The sequence below is a fragment of the Callorhinchus milii genome, unplaced genomic scaffold (assembly GCF_018977255.1).
Source record: "Callorhinchus milii isolate IMCB2004 unplaced genomic scaffold, IMCB_Cmil_1.0 Scaffold24, whole genome shotgun sequence".
NCBI classification, from domain to species: Eukaryota; Metazoa; Chordata; class Chondrichthyes; order Chimaeriformes; family Callorhinchidae; genus Callorhinchus; species Callorhinchus milii.
In genome coordinates this window covers 9,569,052-9,590,387 of record NW_024704765.1, presented here as the reverse complement: position 1 = coordinate 9,590,387, position 21,336 = coordinate 9,569,052, and the positions used below count along the sequence as shown (strand labels likewise).

At 45.1% G+C, this 21,336-nt stretch overlaps 2 protein-coding genes across 3 annotated transcripts in view; both read right to left on the bottom strand.

The window, feature by feature from the left end:
* The window catches only part of ube4b (ubiquitination factor E4B, UFD2 homolog (S. cerevisiae)), a 36,266-nt gene extending 27,595 nt beyond the window's left edge, over positions 1 to 8,671 (bottom strand). For both annotated transcript variants that reach the window (XM_007902145.2, XM_042343549.1), the window contains exons 1-2: positions 8,598 to 8,671; positions 1,510 to 1,693 (exon numbers count right to left, since the gene is read on the bottom strand). In XM_007902145.2, the coding sequence (XP_007900336.1) occupies positions 1,510 to 1,693; positions 8,598 to 8,621 (208 nt within the window). In that variant the 5' untranslated portion in view covers positions 8,622 to 8,671. The remainder of the gene's footprint in view (positions 1 to 1,509; positions 1,694 to 8,597) is intronic.
* Positions 8,672 to 12,152: 3,481 nt separating this feature from the next.
* LOC103184238 (nicotinamide/nicotinic acid mononucleotide adenylyltransferase 1) lies at positions 12,153 to 20,602 on the bottom strand. The gene is made up of 8 exons (XM_007902143.2): positions 20,475 to 20,602; positions 19,300 to 19,483; positions 18,388 to 18,500; positions 17,467 to 17,878; positions 14,629 to 14,762; positions 13,673 to 13,851; positions 13,015 to 13,116; positions 12,153 to 12,624 (listed from the first exon to the last, which is right to left on the bottom strand). Exons 1-8 carry the CDS (start codon positions 20,590 to 20,592, stop codon positions 12,565 to 12,567), a joined length of 1,302 nt encoding a protein of 433 aa, XP_007900334.2. The 5' UTR covers positions 20,593 to 20,602; the 3' UTR covers positions 12,153 to 12,564.
* Between the last annotated feature and the right edge of the window lie 734 nt (positions 20,603 to 21,336).

Sequence of the window (21,336 nt, the reverse complement as noted above, 5' to 3'; positions counted from 1 at the left end):
GCATGTGCACAGGAAACAGTAATTCAGCACATTGGATCAGTGGCACTGCTACCAGCCCATTTTTCAGCTTTCTCCCAATCCCTTCATGTTTTTTTCTTGCTCTGGGATGTATCCAGTTCCCGTTGGAATGATCCAGCCTCAACAGCCATTTGCGGGAATGAATTCTACACCTTAACACCATTGCAGAATTTCCTTTTTATCACCTCACCCAATTCTTCTGCTAATAATCCCGAGACTATGCCACATTGTCACCAATTCCCCAATTTGAGAAAACAGAAAAGAAATTGCATTTCATTATAAATCTCCCCCCCTCCACCAACCCCTCTCCATTTACACCATAGGTTAAGAATTAATCTCCTAAAGAATTCAGTGAATTCAATTATGTAAAAAGGTTTTAAAGTTTAATGAAGTAGTGACCATTTTGATGATTGTAGTGAAGCTGGAGGCAGTGTGAATACTCATTGTACTATTGTACTACAGAGCACAGGTTCACAACGCTTTTGCTTTGAACATTCCCTTCAAATTTGCAAAATGAATTAAAAAAAATTCCAGTAATTACCTGTCAGCTCCTTGAAATACAAATTAAACAGAACGAATATTGCTCTACATTCCAGAAAGGAGAAAACGCATAGCCCAGCTTAGAATCCAAACCCTACAGCTAGCTCAACAACATGCTTACACTGCAAAGCGAGAAATATCAAATGTAGGATCATAACCAGAAACTCAAAATGGCAGCACAGAACATGAACATCTAAACAGATCTATGCAGCACAGAAGCGTATTCAGTATACAGTTTCAGTTGAAATTTGGAAGGGAAAATCCCATAATGAACAGGTTCAAGGGGCACAAACAATTTAGATTATTATCTCTACCAAATTTGCAATGTAGTAAGTCTAAAGTTATAATTCATTACTAATCCTAGAAACAGTACCCTCAAGTGCATGACCATTAACAACAATTCCATGTATAAAATTTCCTTCATTGGAAACACTAAAATGTGTGCGGCAAAATCTTTAGCAACCTTCTCATAAAAGGACAATCTTCAAAATTTACTGAACACTTCTTACGCAAACCAAAGTGAACATACTTTAGGGACTTTCCATACCAAGTTTATTCAAAACTTCCTGTACTTGCAGAACAGCTAAAGAGAAAGAATGTGAAACTGATGGGTCTATTTTTCCCTCTCCTCAAGGTATTTTAGACTTCTTTCCTTTTCCACAGCCACATGTGCAAAAGAATCGCTGGGTTGGAATATTAGTTGCGTAATGGTAGACAGACCAGGAGCCAGCGAGACAGGGCCTTGGATGTGGGATTTGACACTCCCAGGAGGGTGAACTGGGTGGTCGTTTGGAAGCCAATAAAATTTTCAATCCGAAAATCAAGTACTGCATTCTCTTTGTGGAGTCCAAGGACAAACCTTGCAAACAAAATCTGAGTTCTACAAACATTGACTGTTTAATCCTATCATCTGAAGTTGTCTGACGGGTATCAACCTGTTCCATTGCATACCTGTTGCTCCAATGGGAGATGTGGCTGGAGTCATGCCCTGGGCACTGAGCCCCATACTTTGAGTCATGCCTGGCGTCGTTGCTGCAGATGCCCCCGGTGGATTTTCTCGCTGAGGAGACGTGAGCGGTGTGGTGGGTTGAGACGTTTGTCCGCCACCAAGCCGAGCAAGGCGTCTTCTACGGATCTACATTCAAAAGGAGGAAGGGAAAGAAAACTGCTCAGCAAAAAAAAATAAAGAGTGTCATTCACTCACTCACCTTAAAATATTATAGATGACCATCTCCAAGTGATTTACAAATTATAATTAGAATACAATTAATTATTTACAAGCAATAATAAAAAATAATAATTTGGACACTTTCCATGACACTTAGTGTAACATTGCTGTGTACAATTGGCTTTCATGTTTCACCCACAAAACACAATCAATTACAGTATATTCTATTAAGCGCCTTGAGACGTCTAGAAGATGTGATAAAGCTCTATATCAAATGCATGGAGTATTATATACGCATAAATATAACTGAATGAAAACAAAAAGATTGTTATATAAGCAAATGTGGCAGATAAAAGATGTCAGCAATGTGTCACAAGCAAGCTGAGCAGGCAATTAATTTGAATTATCGCGTAAATGAATAAAGTGTGGAAAATGAACCAGTTTCATTGGGAGAATGACACTTCTTTGATATAGCAAGACAGATTATATAAGTAAACTGGGCAACTAATTTGCAATAACCACAAAAATAACTAACTGAAATTTCTTGCTGTGAACGACATTTTGTCATGTCAATGACAAAAAATACCAATCAGGAAACTGCTATCAGTTTTAAAAACCGGAATAGAATCCTACATAAAGTTGAAACCCTGTGCATTTTTTGGGAAAAAATTCAATACAGCAATTGAATCTCAGCATTTAGACAAGCGTTACTTTGAGCAGTTTGTAATAATAATAATCCTTGCATCAGATATAGTGCATTATCACGTCTTCGAGACATCTCAAAGCGCCTCATAGAATATACTGTAAAATGAATTGACTATATATTTTCCCTGACAATTCCTTGCAGTATTCCTGGCTGTTTAGAACATGATGCATCAGTGGTCTCCTCTTCAAACGGTTTCCTATCGATCACAATGGAAGGTTTTTATTCCTGTAAAAATGTATTTTTAGACCCTGATGAGTCAGGAATATAATCTAAAACCGCATTACCTAAATATTTATCGACATGAATGAGAAAAAAAAACAATCAACCTTTTAAACTATTATTCCACGGACAAAACACCTCCAGAATGTGGAATCAATGCAGTTACCGTTTGGTTGAGTTTATAATAATTTATAGCATTTTGACTTTGTTGGAATATCCACTTAATTTAAAGCCTGACCGGCCAAGATTATAACCCTATTGTTTTCATGGGAATGGATCAAGGGCAAAACGCAGGTACATACACCAGCATTTTTACAAATTCTCAGCTCGAGAACCGAGTCAGCAAACTGCATACTGTGCAGCACGTGAGAGCAAAATGCACATCACATCAATTTAAACATTCAGCCAACCACTGCATTTCCAAACAAGTTTATGTTTTTGAGGGATGGGGGGGGCAGGGAGAGAAGGAAGAACATCCTGTTGATCAAATAGTTATTAAAACCAAGGGGGAAAAAAATTACAAGGACATATTACGCTAGTAGTTTCCAAAAGACAAGATCAGTCTCGGTTGTGTTGCCCTTTGCAGTCTAAAAGATTCTTTGTTCCCTGCTGAAAATAGCTGAATACAGTCGAAAGGAGATACAGAAGCATAAATGGGAATGTTTTCTTTTTGTTGCCTGATGCAAATGGATTTTGAAACAGCCAATCACCGTTCTTCATATAGTCCCGAGCACAACATTTCCCCAGCACTGTACCAAAATGTCAACCTGGACAAGGGGCGTGAACCCCCAACCTTCTGACCCAGTGGCAAAGACCAGCAATATTGGCCCTCAAATAGTCGCTTCACTTCAGGGGCAAAAAATCTCTTAAAAGTTGAATAATTTTGACCTGATAAGGTGCAAAATCATATGCAAGAATCAAGGTACTCCACTAGTAATCGTGACAACTCAATGACCTTCATGTGTATAATTTGAAGGCAATTGTTTTTAATTACAGCATCGCTTGACAAAAATTGTTTCGGTAAACTGTTGGCCCGAGTTACGAAACCACAATATGAAAAGCAAACAAAACATTTACAGTGAGTTGGGACTAAAAAAAACTGATGTGCTAAAATGATTGATGGATTCATAGTCCAGTTCCCCGCATGGTTTAAGTTGTTTTAAATCTCTCAACAACCCTATTGATGGAGACAATGTGCAAGATAAAATCCCAGAGGAATTCTATGTACAGTGTGTCCGACTCCCAAAGCTGTTGCCAAGTCAGCCGCTTCTTTCACATCATCTACGCTGAACATCCGTATAGAATCACAAGCTACAAAAATCCTGGTCTTGCATCGTTGTGTGTGTGTGTGTGATTGATTATGAGGCTGTGGGGCGGGGGGGGGGGGCGGAAAGAGACGAACAAAGTGTGAACTACTTATTTGGCTACCAATATTCCTCAGCAAGAGGCATTGGCAAAAGATCTGTGGTTTCAGGAGTTCCGCCTGAATTTCTTGTAGCGGAGCCATTTTCTACTCTTGGACCCCTCGACGATCAAGACTATGTTTTGAATGGAAGCTAAACTTCGCAAACCAAAGACGTGAGATTAAAAAAAAAGCTACTGCCACTGAGCTAAACAATTAACTCTTAGCCTCGCAACGAACCTTACTCCCCCAATAAACTTTAATCACTGGTTAAAAGTCTCAACACAAGCTACACATACAATGCTGCAACTCAACACCCAAACGAGAACAGACAGATGAGGACCAATAGTGATAGTACCCAAGGTACAGTACATAAAATTGTTCTACAAAGTTAAGTACAAACATATTAACAGAACGCATTGAACTAATACTTACTCACCACTGAAATAACAATCCTGTAAGACTACACGAAGATAGCTTTTTTTTTAAAAAAGATATTTTTCAATCCATTTCCTCCCAACATGTTAATGAAATCTCTTACAGACAGTTCCCAGTGTTCAAACCTGCTTTTTGGCCTCAAGTCAAAAACATTAGCAGAATGAAGACTGGTATCAGCAATAGTAGTGAAAGAAATTACCCGAACTGATTATAGATAGTGCAACGGTATGGAACATCACCGTAGCAATTATATTCTGCTTGGAAAATAGCAATTAATCTAAGACAGGATTGAGGAAAGTCAGAGTAGCAGTAACTGCTGCAACTGGCCTCAGGGTTGCTAATAATAATAATCCTTACATTTATATAACAATTTGCATTCGTATAGCACCCCTTCACACAGGGCAGTAGCTCAGCGCACTTATATAGGGCTTGATCCCTTGTCAGACATCTCAGAGCGCTTCACAGGATATACCGTCAAGTAGATTGTGTATTTTGTGGGAAAAATACAGCAGCCAGTTGCGCACAGCTAAGTTAGAAGAGGGAGGGGAAATTAGCCAGGATTTGTACTCCTGATCATCATCCTGTTGAAAGTGCCCACTTGGTTGAGCCCTCACCATTAATGCTCACACGTGGACTCTGATTGACCACCGGAGTGAGGTGCTAGAGGTTGTCTGGCACTGCAGGGAGGAAAAAACAGAACTCAAATTTCTTCAGGAAAGGAAGGGCAGATTTTTTTTTAAAAAGCAGGACATAGTGGAAGGGCCCAGCTTCTCATAATCAGAATAAAATACAAAGCCTCACAGATTTAAGAGTTTTAAGAATAGTGACCACCTGCCTTGAATTTTTAAAGATATAACACAAGAGCTGGGGGAATTCAAAGAGACAAGGACCTTTTGATACAAACAATAGATGAAGGCAAAATAAGTTTGAAACTTTCCACATCTATACGATGATCATTGTATACATGGATCTCCGCATTCCTCAGCAAGGAACCTCTGAAAAAATACACTTCAAACTAACTAATTATGGTTAAATACTGCATGTAATTTTCATCCATTTAATATAGTTGCCTTGATCAAAGTACCTTCTGTGTGCTACATAATAGGTGCAGACACTTGGGATCACACCTTGCTTAACTACATTTGGGTATGAACCTTTTCAATATATATCCTAGTTCCCCAGAGTGGATTGTCTTCATATTCCTCATCCTGACCTTCAAATCCTTCACAAGCTTGCTCCATCTTAACTGTATAATCTGCAACCACCTGGCTGAGTGGTAGAGATATAAATCCCTCTTCAAATCTCCTATTTTAAAGACTGGTAATCAAACCTGGATTCATTCAAATTTTCATGACTGAGGTGTTTTAGGTCAGGGTATCAAGGGATATGGGGCAAAGGCAGGTAATTGGAGTTGAGGTGCTGATCAGCCATGATCTTATAGAATGGCAGAACAGGCTCGATGGCCTGAATGGCCTACTCCTGTTCCTATGTTTTTATTAAACAGATACATCCAGAGATCAGTCCTTTACAAGATCATAGCACTACAGGAATAGTTAAGTTTTTATGCCAGGTGTCCACATTTACTGCAGCAAACCAAGAAATGCTGTCACTGCACTTTGACCTTCGCCACCAGAATAAAGTGTCAATCAAAGACAATAAAATGTGTTGACAATCTCAGGGGGAAGAAACAATCTTCAATTTACAGCAAAATAAAGTAGATCTATGTACAAGACATTGGTTGAGCAGCAGTTAGGGATACTGCATCAGTTTTGGATATTGAAAGGATAGGAGAGTATAGAACTTTCAAAATATTGAAGGTGTCGGTTTGGGCAAATTCATAACACGGTAAATTAGAGACAACTTCCATTAAATGGCAAATCAGTAACATATTTCCAACTTCACATAATTCTTCATTACTGCCTTGAAGAGGTATTATACACTTAATAGTCCAACGCAGTCTTAAAAAGTTGAACATAAGGTACCAATCTGTATTACATAAGGTACCAACTGTATCTTCTTCAAAGTATAGCCAGCGACAAAGTCATCAATGGACAAATATTTTAACATGGATGAGACATTGCTGCTCATAAGTGGCGAGGCCAACAGGGTTTTGCAGTTAAATCACTTTTCTGAAGCACAGCATCAGGCCTCAGAAGCTAAGCAACATAAATCTAACAGAAGGTGAAAATAACAATGAATCATCAACTGTAATCACAGTCAATGTTATCAAGATTGTCAGGGAAAGAATTTAAAGTAGAACCGTAGAAGGCGGCCACATATATTCTGCAGTGTTGAGGATAAAATGCTTAATTTCATGAAATAATAATTCAAACTGATTAATTGATTGATGGATCATGTATGGTTCTAATCACCAATTATATCATTACATTGGCCCTAACGCACCATTGTCTCCTGCAGCACCAGAATATTGTGTCCTTTAGACACAATATCCTGTTCCCGACAGTCTATTCACTGTTATACCTTCCTATCCTAATCAGCTGGACAAGTGCACAGGCAAATGTGTCAGAAAGATGAGCTACAATGACGATGCTAAAAAATGTGGTCCTATATCGTGGCTTTAACTGCAAAGAGCAAACAAGAAGTTGGACATTTTCAAACCAGTTCATACATTTAAAACATCAGTAGGAGGGAAGGTATGCCCCCACCCTTTAGAACTTCATCCCACAGTCCCTTTGCCTCTCCCCCTCCCTTGCCTCCTTCAAGGCCTGTCTCAAGACCTTCCTCTTCGACCGCAATTTCAATCACCCTCCTACCCCTACTCTCCCTGCCCTCCGCCCCTCCTGATCCCAATCCCCAGCTCGGGTCCAAATCCTTGACTGTCCACCGCGTTGGGAGGTCCTCCTGATGTGAAAGGCACTATACAAATTTAATTTGTTATGTGATCAAGCAGATACTGTCTGCAAACTACAATAAAGGCATTGTACATCTATACAGGTAAGAGTTAACACACCAAAAAAATCCCTTATTTTAGACATACAAATAAATACTACCACTCCATCTGATCAATGCCAACATAGAAATTTAAGTTGTCAGTGTACAAATATTTACACCCAAGTTACGTTTGAAAATACTGTAAAAAAGACAGTAAACTAGGAAACATGGCTCCACCATTAAACTCCTTTTTTTCCTGGAAAGTCCATAAAAATTAACGTAACTTACCTATTTAACAGCAGTGCTAAAAAAACGAAATTAATATTTCATTTACCTTTCTGGCGAACACAAACTTTTTTTACTTGGTATTTCTACCATCCTCGCCAACACAAAGAAAGAAACTCATAGCTTCAGACCAAGGGGTGGGGGGGGGGGGGCAAAAAAATAAAGTAATTAGGGTTTCAAACAGAAAGTTTAAAGGCAAAATTAGTGCTCGGTGTATGAACTTTACCGTTTTAGCAAACCGTGGGTGAGCAAAGCCATTGGGATCATTGTGTGTGTGTGTGTGGGGGGGGGAGGACTACAATTGTAACAGACAAATGAAATAAATCATCGCTTCACATTGAAAAGCAGAATTTTTTTTTCTCTGATGAACTCTTAGCAAACACTGAAAATGCTTGAACTTTCTCCATTAATGACGCACTTTGCGGGGAGGGAGGTGGGGGGGGGGGGGGAAGGGGGATGAAAAATCTTTAAAAAAAAGCCCGATTTGTACCAAAAAAAACACATCTCACCCTCACCCCCAACACAACACCCCCCACACACACACACACACCCACAGACACCCACACACACACCCACACACAGAGCCAGGGAACGGCCTACACAGACATCGACCTTAAACGCTGCCGTTGGCCTTAGCAACACAAAAGGAAACGCCAAAGGAGTTCAGGACTTCTTTAGGAAAAGGGAAAGAGAGAGAGAGAAGAGAAAAAAAAAATACCATTTAACATCGCATTAAAAGACAGAACGCACCGACACGTTTTCTGAAACACTTGAGAGAGAGGGAAGGAGAGAGAGAGAGGGAAGAGAGAGGAGAGGGAAAGAGAGGAGAGGTGAGAGGAGGGAGAAAAGGGGAAGAAAAAAAAGAGAGAGAGAGAGAGATGTTCGGTCCATCAGTCACCACACAAGTCCGAGTTCCCTTCATTCCTCACCTCATCGGCGCTAAGTTCTTCCATTTCTTTTTTTTCAACCTATTCTCCTCCTCCTCCTCCTCCTCCCCCTCTTTTCGCTCAGGGAGGAGGGGGTTGGCTTATTTTTTTTGCAATTTTTTTTTGTTTGTTTGGTGGGGGGGTGGGGGGGGATAAAAAAAATAAATATCGAAACGAATCCTTTGCTTTCCTCCTTCGTCCTCTCTCTCTCTCCCTCTCTCTCTCTCCCTCTCACGCCTTCCAGTCCCTATCTTCCCCCCTCCCGCCCCTCCCTCTCTATTCCCCCCACCCCCCCCAACCCAAACCCCTCAGCAAAAGTGCATGGTCCTCCTCAGTCCGCCCCCCGCCGCCGCTCCCGGCATTTGCACATGTAACAGACGAGACGGAGCCGCGCGCGCGATCCTTGTTGTTGTGGCCCTGACACAAAGTCTCTTATTCATCAAAACAACTCCGGCGCCATTTTGAAACCCCTCACGTGACTTCCCCTCTCCTCCTCCTCCCCCTCCTCCCGCCTCCCCCTCACGTCACGCTCTCGCGCGGCGCCTCGGCCCAATCGGCGCCCCGCCCCGCTCCGCCGACCAATCGGAGCTCTCCCACGCAGCCCCTCCCTCCCACCGCCACCCTCGCGAGCTCCGGCCCCAACCGACCAACCAGGACGCCCGCCGCCGCGCTCCGGCCAATCGGAGGGCGCGGCCCTGCCCCGGACCGGCCAATCAGCGGGGCCCGCCTGCGGGGGGGGGGGGCTGTCGCCGACCAATCGCGGCCCGCGAGCGCCCCCGGGCTCCTGCGATTGGCCGAGAATTGTGCTAAGACTGCGGGGAGAGCGCCGCTCGGGTTCAGAGCGCGTCCCAGCGTTGGGGCTGCGCGGTCGGGAGGGGAGGGGTCGCGCTGCGCCGCGGACATTTATTCAGACGGGGCAGCGAAAAGGGGGAAGTTGAGCAGCAACGAATTGCACTCGTACAGAGCCCTTTGCGTCGGAAAAAACGTCCAGAGCCCTGGGCAGTCGGGGGGGGTTTTTTTTGAACCCGAGCGCTGTTGGGGTCACTTGGGGGGTGGAGGTCTCACGGGGTTGGGGTTGGGGTTGGGTGGCTCAAGGCACGATCGAAGAGGAAGGTCTTTGGATGGGACTTGAGGGAGGCACGAGAGGGGGGGGGGGGCGGCGGGCGGCAGAGATGCTGAACGCCTGACCACCAAATGGTGGGGGAGGGTCGCGGAGATGGGTGGGGGGGGGGGATTAAGGGAGAATTAAACAATCCTTGCATTTCACGCACAGCAACAACCTGCGTGTATATAGCGGCCCTCCCCGCAGGGTCGTGTCCCACACACACACACACACACAGCACCGCTCGCTTCGGCACAGATTTCTCAAAACGCTTGGCAGGAATTTAATCTTGAAGTGTAGTGACTATTTTTGTAGGCTGGCACGGCGGCCAATCTGCACGCGGCAGAATCCATGACATACGTGCGTGACCGGGACACCGAGAGGAACTCCTCTTTTTTTGAGAGACTCATTTCTCTTTGACCGAGCCTTCAGCTCCCCTCTCGACTCTCTTCCCCCTCCTCGCTCCCTCCCTTCCCTCCCCTCACCCTGACCATTTCCCCCCCTCCTCGCTCCCTCCCTTCCCTCCCCTCACCCTGACCATTTCCCCCCTCCTCGCTCCCTCCCTTCCCTCCCCTCACCCTGACCATTCCCCCCCAATGCTCGGGTCATGACCCAACTGTGCAGCGCCTCGGGACGTCCTCCTGACGTGAAAGGCGCTTTATAAATGGAATCTTGTTGTTGTTGTTGTTGTTGAGACGTGCCATGGGATCTTTGACATCCACATGAACAGGCAGACAGCCCACCATGAATATTTAGCGCCCTGTGCAGGATAAAAGAAAAGTCAGCCATGGATCCCCATTAATCATTGTTACATAATCGCTCTCAGGTGACTGTGCATTTTGTGGGTGAAACTTACGTGAGGCATTCCATTTGACAGATGAATCAACACTCCTGCACAGCCAATTTATAGCGAGGTGCTAATTAGAGAAAGGTCTTACAGCTCATCTGTCTTGTACAAGGCTGAGCATGTTTCTGCAGGCAGCTCCCATTACCCTCCCCAGTTGACCTTTGCTCTTATCTACTGTCCCACATAAAAGGCTTCACCGATGCTGGAAGCTCTGTGACCGGTGGATATGTTGTCACAATCGGGCTTGTATGATGTCAGTCGCTATTCATAAGGCATCTATTTGACTCCTGGGCCACTCCTTATGACGATGGTATCGATTGGTGTACTTTGATTAAGCTACGATGGTTGATCAGATGCTGATTTAGAATCATAGAATCTTACAGCACAGAAAGAGGCCATTCACCCACTGTGCCTGTGCCGGCTCTTTAAAAGAGGTATCCAACTCGTCCCATCGCCCAGCTCTCACACCACAGACCTGCAATTTTTTTCCTTTTTAAGTACCTATCCAATTCACTTACTGAGCAACATCACACAACCCTCTGGTTCTGCTTTCCGGTGTATAAATAAACTGAGGATGTGTGCAAGAGCCTTGTTTTCTTCCCTTTTCTCCTATCCTCAAGTTGCTGACCCTTCTCAAGGCACTACGTCAATTGCAAGGATTATCATTGTTAAGTGTTTGGGATATCAATTAGGCTCCAAGCATCAAACCATATCGAGGGTTGTTTTGGGAACGCAATCAGTACCATCAGCTGCAGCATCAATGCAACTTGTACAGCAGCCAGTTTCAACCAATACTTAAATCCAGAATAATAAATGTTCCCGACTTTTGATGGAGCCTTTTAATATCGGGAGGATGTCTCACTGTGATTCACAGGGTTTACTGCAAAGTGTTGGACCAAGTATTTTGTAGGCAAATATGAACACGGCAACTGAACAATTAAGTTGAAAGCGTTTTTAGGTGGTCAACGGAACTGCTCTGTTAACTTTCTTGACGTCATTAAGGGTTAGCACCTCTGAGCTGCTTCTCTACAGCAGAGAAGTTGGAATTACAGGAAGATTGTCTAAGCGCCATCTCATGGTCAGATGCATTCATTTTTTTGTGCGCTGAGATACATCATATTCTTTATGTAATCAATTCAAACCTCACATAAATAATAGCCCTCGTATTTGATACGGCGTCTTATCACGTCTTCGAGACGTCTCAAAGCGCTTCACAGGATATACTGTAAAGTGAATTGACCGTATAATTTGTGGGCAAAACACGGCAGCCAATTGCGCACAGCAAACAGTCTACCATGAAGCTCATCAGGAGGACAAGCTGAATTGCAGAGTTTTCCCTTGAAGACTGGAGGGGAGTGAGTGGAGGGAAAACAACAACTTGCATTTATATAGCGCCCTTCATGCTGGAAGGCGTCTGGGAGCGCTTAACAGTGGCGGAGCCTGATGCCGAGCCAGTGGGAGGGGGAAAGTGATCATAGGCGCGGTCGAAGAAGGTCTTCAAGCATGACCAAAAATGGGGAGAGAGAGGGGGGCAAGGCCAAGGGATTGAGGGAGAGAGTTCCACAGCCAGTCATAGCATTTAACAGAAAGGGACCACAGAACTCGAACATTTGATTGAGTCAGTTCTTTATGGCTGTCAAGTTCATTTTGTACAATTGTCTGCCTTTGAACAATAGGACTTTGCAGACCAGAATTTTGCTACGGGCTCTTTCCCACCTCGGCTATAACCACACTCCAGAGACCTGTGCAAAGTCACATTTCGGAGAGAAAATAAAACGAAGTATTCGCTCTGTGACATGTTTACACTTCAGATTCAACACCCAGATTCTTCAATTCTTCGGCAGTTAAGTATACAGTAGAGGCAAGTCATTTCTCACCAGTAAGTTTGCTGAATGTGCTTCTTAACCCAAGCTATGGGTTCTCTTACCGGTCGGTCACAAGAACTTTACATGAATCAATTCATCGATGCATAAGACAGCTTCACAATCAACAGCGGAATCGCACTCAGCACTTTTCGTCTCTCATGCTCCAGGAACCTTTCTGTAGACTTGTTTGCATACTTGATCTGAACAGTGCAGTTCCTGAAGAAGAAGAGAGGGGTGAAGGGGAGGGAGGGGAAATTAACGCCACCCTGTATTCACATCTCTAACCTGCTCGGCAGACTCCCCACCTCTTCTCTCCACAAGCTGCAGATTGTCCAGAACTTCCCATAACAAGCTACGTGAACCAATCACCCCCATCTGTGCCCGGCTCCACTGTCTCCCATCCCCCAGAGGATTGAGTTTAAAATCCTTGTCCTCATTTTTAGAACCCTCCGTGGCCTTGCTCCTCCCCACCCCTTTTAACACCATACCAACCCTCCCACACCCTCTGTTCAGCTGACCTGTTCCCCGTTCCCCCTTCCAAATAAATGTAATGTGTTGTTGAAAGACCTGGAAGCACTTCGCTAGAATGAGATTAAACAGAAATACCAAGTGAAGATCGCCATCCTCAACCCAGTGAGTCCAGCCCCGATTCTCCTTTTCTCCCTTCTGGACACACACCAGTTTGTTGGAAACCCAGGTCACCAGACTCTGCAGGGCGAAAGCAGAAGGCATCACGTGGAATCCCGTAGCGTAGTGGTTAGTGCGCAAGCGAGAGAACCCCCCCCCCCCCGGGTTCGATTCCCGAAATCTTAGGCACGTTTGCTGACTCCACACGCCTCTGTTGACCCAGCAGAAAGTAGGAACCGTGTTGTTAGTCGATTGGCGGATCACTTTCCGGGTAGGGGGGGGAGAGGGGAAAATCCATCCCCCACTCCCCCCCTAAAAAAAATGCGGTCACTCAGTCCACGACCGTTTGTGGGACACCGCTGGGCGCAATTGGCTGCCGCGTAACTCCCGCAAAATACAGTGTCAAAGCAAGAGCGTCTCGCCCAGTGTCCTGGCCAACAGTCCCCCATGTAGAATTGGTCATTCATTGACTTCACGACTGTGTGTGCGTGTGCGCAAACTGGCTGCTGCTTTTGCTGAAAAATAAACAGCCCCTGGACTTTACAATCCAATCCTGCGCTGCACTTTGAGACATTTCGACGATGTGATAGGGCGCAATATTGAATTCCAGGTTTATGAAACGACATGAATTTCTTACCTTGCATTTCCTGTTATCTAATCCCTTTGTATCTTCTTCAAACTCTTCTCCTACTGTGAATTGGACCCTGTAGTTTCTGAACGTGCTGAGGGTTTTGACGATGAACGAATCCCCTTTCTGTTCAATAACTTTCTGAGGTTTCAGCAGGTTGGCAATCTTGCGTGTGGGGAAATCAATATCTGTCATTTTTTAAATAAAAGAAAGACCTACCCACGTTAGACCTTAAACTCTTAAAATGTGAGATTAAGTAGGATTTTTTGGAAAATTCTTACCTTCGGAAGCCAGTTCTTTGTCAGAACTGCAAAAAACACAAAAGCTTTAAAATTAAGACCGGACGTAAGAAGGTCCCAAAATTTGAGTGTGCGTCAGCCTGGCTGAGATGGTAGCTCTCTCGCCTCAGAGACAGAGGGTTGAGTGTTCAAGACCTACATTGGGGACTTTGAACTTACGGTCTCGGTTGACTCCCCAGTGTAGTGCTGGCGGGAGCACTGCATTGTCAGTGGTGTCATCCTTCGGATGAAACGTTAACATTAAAACCATAGTTCTGTTCAGGTAGACGTAAAAGCGAGAAGGATATTTCTCCCGGTGTCCAGGCCAACAATCCCCCCGATTAAAAAAAAGGTTGTTCGCTCCACAGCTATTTCTGGGTTGTTTGCTGTGGCGTAACTGGCTGCCTACAAAATACAGCCACTGCACCTTACAGTGAATCCTGCGAAGTGATTTGAGACGTCCTCCCGACTCGAAAGTTACAGCGAATGCAAGGATTGTTACGTTCAATCGAAAAACATTGCAAATCAAACAAGCAACCATGGCCACTGCCCCAGCCCGTCAATAATAATAATAATCCTTGCATTTGATACGGCGCCTTATCGCGTCTTCGAGACGTCTCAAAGCGCTGCGCAGAATATACTGTAAAGTGAATTGACTGTGTGATTTGTCAAGCGTGTTTGACTCACCCAGCGCTGCCATGTAAGCTTCAAAGTTATCGTTGCTGACCATGTTCCAGGTACCGTTGAAATCGGTAGACATCGTGAGCGAGTGTATTGGAGCCCTGTTATCAAGTGAAATAACAAGATAACTGCTGCCGTGTCACCCCAACACCGAGCAGGGAATCTACAAGTCAGGACTGAACGTAGAAATGTACTGAGTAGGCACAAGAGGAGGGGTTAACCTACCCTGACCTGGGCAATGATCTCCTCTGTTCAACCCATTGAACCTCGGCACTGCTGACCAACCCTTCCCAATGGAAACGCTCTCTACACTTAGTGCACTCAGTGGTCTTATCCTCAGTTCTGGTATCTTTGCTCTCGCCAAGTGGCGCTCAGCTCTGAGATGGACGTCTGACCTGATAAATGCAAGTTGCTTCTCTCTATTTTTGTAGTGCTTTGAGATTCGGGGGTGGGGGAAAGGGAAACTTCAGCAACCACCCCCCACCCCATGACCTGGACAATCCAGTATAAAATGCAAAGCTACAGGTTTTTTTTTGTTGATACTCTGTCTCCGTGTTGTTATCTGTGTTTGCTCACGGTATCGATTACTCAATCTGCTAACAGTGGGAAATCAGTTCCAGATTCCCAAGTGACCTTGAAACAGTTTCAACACGACATTCAACCTCTCAGTCGACCTCAGTGTAAAGAGAAAACCAGGGTGTGTTTCATCTCTCCCAAGTTAGTTCATCTCAGCCAGCAAAGCGCAGTTGGTTTAATAGAATCCTACAGCACAGAAGGAGGCCATTTGGCCCATCATACCTGTGCCTTTTTGAGAGCTACCAACTAGTCTCACTCCCCCGCTCTCTCCCCATAGCCTTGCAAAGGTTTCCTTTTCAAGTACCTTTCCAATTCCCCTTTGAAACCTGCTATCAATAATAATAATAATCCTTGCATTTGATATAGCGTCTTATCCGTTGATAATAACTAAGGTTATTATAAGAGTGAGTCCAGCAATAAGCTGCTGCACATCAAGGGCTGAAGGACAAGCGAGAAGCAAATTGGAGGGTTGGAAAAATAATTCACAAACAGCCATGGATTGAGCGACCAATTTTATTTGGGGGGATTGTTGCCAGGAGACCAGGAGAGAGAGACTCCCTCTCTTTCTGAATAGTGCTGTGGGGACTTTAACGTTCACCTCAACGGACACAGATGGGATCTCGTTTTAACGTCTCATCCAAAAGGTTAACATCCAACAGTATGAAACACGATCCGGTTTCAACAATAGTTTTGACAACTATCAAATGTAAAGTCACATATTCCCCCCCCCACCCCCATCCATTCACAAACACTTCCCGCACCCCATTCCCCCCTCCTAATCCCACCGTAAACTCATATTTGATCCACGGATGGCTTTCCGACAAACGCGGGTGGAATTTTCCGATTTATTCTTTGACCTCGGAGCCAAGTGTCAGAGTTGCGCCGAACGTTCCTGCTCCCGAACCGAGGTGTAAACGAGGGTATAGGTGAGGCCACTAACCTAGTCGAGATCAGGTAAATATCAGCACAGTCCAGCGATCAGACCCACAGCTCTCCTGACCTGTCTCAAGTTCTTGCCCTGTTGACATGTAACAATGATCATAGGAACATAGGAAATACTAGACAAAATAAGACCAAAGTCCATCCGTTCGCCTTCCACCATCCTGACAGTCGCTTTCACATGTCAAGTCCCGAACTACTCTCATATACTGACTGTCTCCCTGAATATTACTATTTCCTAAAATAAATCTGTCTGATTTGCATTTGAAAGAATCAACAAGTTCAGCTTCCACTGTCTCCCTCCCATTTACCACCCGCTCACCAAAATAGTGTTTCCGCAGATTAGTTTGGAATTTACCCCCCCCCAATCAATTTGGTTAATCGGCGGCAGGAGGGGGAGGGAGGGAGGGGAGAAGGGAAGAGAATCTCAACCTGCGTCCATCTTATCTCTCAAAGTGATCAATGATAGATCTTTTCGACCTTCCTTTCACTCAAAACGAGACATCAAAAAAAGAATTAATGCAAACGCTTAATTTTGTGGGGTTTTTTCATATTAAAAAAAAGCAAAGACAGAAGTGTGTACGGACGGACGGGGAAGGGGGCGGGTGTGGGGGGGGGGGGGGAGTCTTGCACGGACTTTGGTTAAAATCAACAGCCAAAAAAAAATGCATCAACAAAATGTTTTCTTTATTCAAGACTGCTTCACAACCAACCCACATACAAGTCTTAAACAGCTCAATATTCCTTCATCGATAATAATAATAATAATAATAAAGCGGTGTTCCTTTCTTTTCCCTCCGACGTTAAACGGGAATTATTTACTCCCCCAGCCCATGTCCACACCCCCAGCCCAACCTCACCCCACCCCCCCAACCCCATCTCCCCCATTTGGAGCCCAGAGAGTGTGTTGGCAGTTCACCTCGCTCCCAGGCCTGAGGTGTTGAGATGTTAACATCCCCAACACGCATTTTAGAAGCTGACAGTAGAGAGCGATTAAAAACTGATAAAAACACCATCAAAATCGAACACTTGCTGACTACTGCTCTGGGGGTGGGAGGGTCATTGGTGGAACCGGTAGTGGAGAGGGCGACAATGGGTTAAAAAGATTCACACACATCCCCCATCACCACCAGAACCAGCCCCACTCCTCCAAGCCCCAGCCCCTCAGAGGTGAACCAGGCTTATCAAGGAGAAAGTGGGAGAGCTTCGCTGATGCAGCACTGTGATGCGCTGGAGACAGTCTCATGGATCTAACTCACCGGGAAGAGCGATCAGAATCCACGTGGGGCCTCCCCCGCCTGCTCGCTCCGCACTGGAAGGAGATCTTACTTGGTTTCCTTGGCGTTGCGTCGAAGTGGCTCTAAAACCACGCCGTCGTTCTTGTCCTCGCTCTCCTGATCATACAAGTGATGCTTCTGTAGGTACTGGACCACGGGGTCGGGCAGCAGGTACCTGACGCTCTCTCCCCTGCGCAGGGCGCGACGGACCTTGGTGGCTGAGATGTCGTTGCCGATCCACTCGGTCACCAGGTGAATGTTCTGCCGGTGACGCCACAGCAGGTCGGACCCGTACACGAAATCCTCGGGCTTGTTGCCCGTCCGGCTGATGCACACGAGGCTGAACTTGCCCACGATCTCCTCCAGGTCCTCTGTCGTCCAGAGGTTGGGGACCGCGAATGTGGCCAGCACGTCCGCCCCACACAGCAGCATCACCTCGGGGCAGTCTGAGGAAGAACAAGTGCCTGTTTTAATAATAATATCGGTGTTTGTTACAGCACTCAGTTTATTATTCTGTTCGTCCTCAAAATACAGTCAATTCACTTTATAGTATATCCTGTGAAGCGCTTTGAGACATCTCGAAGACGTGATAAGTCGCTGTATCTAATGCAAGGATTATATTATTCCTCCGCTAATTTCCCCCTCCTTCCCCCATTCCCCCTCCTGTCCTGAAGGAATTTGCCATCATTTTGTTTCCTTTCACAGGAGGGGACGTTTCCACGGACGTGCCTCTCCTCAGTGATTCTGGCTTAAAGATTTTAAATAAACAATGAGATTGTGTCTCTGTGCAGTTAAGAATCATAGAATCTTAGTGCACAAAAGGAGGCCATTCGGCCCATCGCGCCTGTGGACGGCTCTTTGAAAGAGCTGCCCGAATAGTCTCACTCCCCCACTCTTTCCCCATAGCCTTGTAATTTTTTTTTGCCGATTTAATACTGGACCGATCGCCCGTTGTACGTTGAGGTTTGCCCACCTTTTGTTTCCAATGAACATTCTTTTTCTTCTTTCTTCCTTTTCTTGCCTCTCTTGCATCGAGCAGAGCTCTTCTCGGCGTTGCTGAGGTTTCGGAGGTTCTCGTGATGGTGTCTTAAGGAGAGAGAAAAGCCCGGAATGAAGCACTAATCATCCAGAACTGAGCATCTCCTTCCAAAGTGGCCGCAGTCCGAATCAATCCCAGAATTGAGGTCAATTCAGTCCATCGTGTCTGTGCCACATGATCAACTTTGCTATAAATTACCATCAGTCGGATGGGAGTTCAAAAGAGATTTCTAAATTTTGTTTGACCGGAGAAGTTTAATTCCGCGGAGAGTATTAATAATAATAATAATGATAATCTTTTGAATTTCACGTCGGAAGGATGGCTCAAAGCGCTTCACAGGATTCATTATAAAATGTCGTGACTGTATTTTGTTAGGCAAACGAGACAGCCCCCAATTTGCACGCAGCAAATGTCCCACAAACAGGCATGAAATGAATAACCGATTATGATGATAATCCTTTCATTTGAAACAGCGCCTTTTCACGTTGTTGAGACGTCTCAAAGCGCTTCCCCAAAAATACTGTAAAGTGAACTGACTGTATATTTTGTGGGCGAAATTGCGCACAGCAGCGTCCCCACAAACAGTCGTGGATTGAGTGACCAATTTTTTTGTAAGGAATTATTATCCCCTGAAAACGATCTGCCAATCGACTAACAGGCAGGTCCTATTTACTTCTCGGTAAACAGAAGCGCGTGGACTAAGGAATCTTGCCTAAGGCCGGGAATCGAACCCGGGTCCTCTCGCTCGCGAGGCAAGTGCTCTAACCAATACGATACAGGACACTTTATTACACTTTTTCCCCACAAGAATCGGCAGATGTTTTTTCCTCGAGCCATGTCACTCACCTGAGAACCTTCACGGTCTCGACCCATTCCTTCTGATTCATCTCCCAGGGATCCACGGTCACCCAGTCACTGCTGTCAGTGGCCAGGGTCGCCATTGTCAGGCGATGATGTGACTCGATTAGACCTTTCTTTTTATAGGCGTCGCCCACTGGTGAGATAATACCCTTTATCACTGTGTATTTCCCTGCAGCAGTTTGGAAAGATAATTGGATTAAACTTGAGTTGCACAAGCACCCAATGGCAAGATATGGCAGTTTTAACTGGTTAGACTGTCTGTGTTTTACACCTGGAAGAGACTGAATAATGTGACGTACACATCTCATGTCCGACTGTTTCCACACCCACACTCTAGTCATTGGGGGACAGGGAATCCTCCCATTCAGCTCCTGTTAACCCTGCCAGCCAATGCCCTAACGGTAAGGTCGTCCTTGTTGGACAAGCAGCGGGTAAGCTTTGCCAGCCAGTGCTCTCAATGGCAAGCTGTGTGGTTTAGCTGATTAGACTCCAGCAGTTACTGCCAACGCTCACTCTGGGCTCCCCCACAAGCTTTGGCTCTTGCCAACCTGCGTCTAATAATGTCTGGAATTAGGTAAGCAGGATGTGACCCTCCAGGGAGAGGGAGAGTATGTATTCCATTGCAACAATCTCCATGTGTAGGTGGGATGGGATGCGTGGAATTCTCATCTTGGTTTGGATACATGGGTTTCCGCGGCTGATCAAAACAAAGGACAAAAAGTCTACATTCTGAGTTAAAAGAAAGAACCAGCATTTCTCCAGCTCCTTTAAACAATTGCCAGAAAGTTGAGCCGCCTCAAAGTCAGAATAATCCTTGCATTGGATATAACTTGATCTCAAAACACCTCTTCACGGGATTTCCTGTAAAGTAACACAGTCACTACACTTCACAGTAAATCCTGAGAAGCGCTACAAGACGTCCTTGCAACACGAAAGGCTCTGTATCAAACTGAAAGGGTTATTAATATTAGTGACTGTGAACTCACATTTTATAATACAATAATAATAGTTGCATTTTACACATCGCCTTATCACGTTGTCCGAATGACTCAAAGCATTTCATAAGATCACTGTAATGCGATATAGAATTTTGGTAATTATTATTGTTTTGTACAAGAGAAAAATGATGATGCATTTTTAAAAAAAAATTGAAGCCAAACCTGTTCCTTGCAGATAATCTCGCGCCAACTCAAACATCCTGAGGTGCATGTTGGTGATGGGATTAAAGGACCCACAGGACAGCAGCACCACTTCCACTCGCTTCTCAGGATTCTCCATCGCTGACGCACTGTGAAACACACGGACGGTGGGTTATGTTCAAAAGTCCCGTAGCGTAGCGAGAGGACCCGGGTTTGATTCCCGCCACGGCTGGGCCAGGGCGAAAAGCTTAGGCAAGTTTCCTTACTCCACACGCTTCTGTTTAACCATCAGCAAGTAGGAACTTGGCTGTTGGTTGATTGGGATTGTTAACGTCCACTTGAACAGGGAGATGGTTTAACGTCTCATCCAAAGGACTCCGACAATGCAGCGTTCCCCTCACGCTGCAGCGTCGTCTTAAACTGTGCGATTCCAAATCCCGACGTGGGGGGGGGGGGGGCTTGAACCCTTCAGCCTTCTGGCTCAGAAGGTGAGAGCGCTACCGACCGAGCCGGGCTGACACATGTCCTGCCATTGTTTTAAAATTAATTTAACCACGCAGGTATATCCTGTGCTTTGTGTCGGGCTCCGCCACTGTTAAGCGCTCTGAGACGCCTTCGGGTCGAAGGGCACTGTATAAATGCAAGTTGTTGTTGTTGTTTAGTGAGTGTTTTAATAACAATAATAAACCGTGCATTCGATAGAGTGCCTTATCGCGTCGTTGAGATGTCTCAAAGCGATTCACAGTATATAGTATCAAGTGAATTGACTGTATATCTTGAGAGCAAAATATTATATTCAACAGGTCCAATATCTCTGCGTGAAAGCAGTGTGGGCCCTGAGTTTCACACCGGGCTAAATTTGAGCAGCATCTCTCAGATACAG

Coding starts and splice junctions, on each gene's coding strand:
- LOC103184238 (XM_007902143.2), bottom strand. CDS start 20,592: ATGGAGAATCCTGAGAAGCGAGTGGAAGTGGTGCTGCTGTCCTGTGGG. Junction 19,484..20,474: donor AGATTATCTGCAAGGAACAG/GTTTGGCTTCAA, acceptor AAACTGCTGCAG/GGAAATACACAGTGATAAAG. Junction 12,625..13,014: donor AGGATGGCGATCTTCACTTG/GTATTTCTGTTT, acceptor CTTCTTCTTCAG/GAACTGCACTGTTCAGATCA.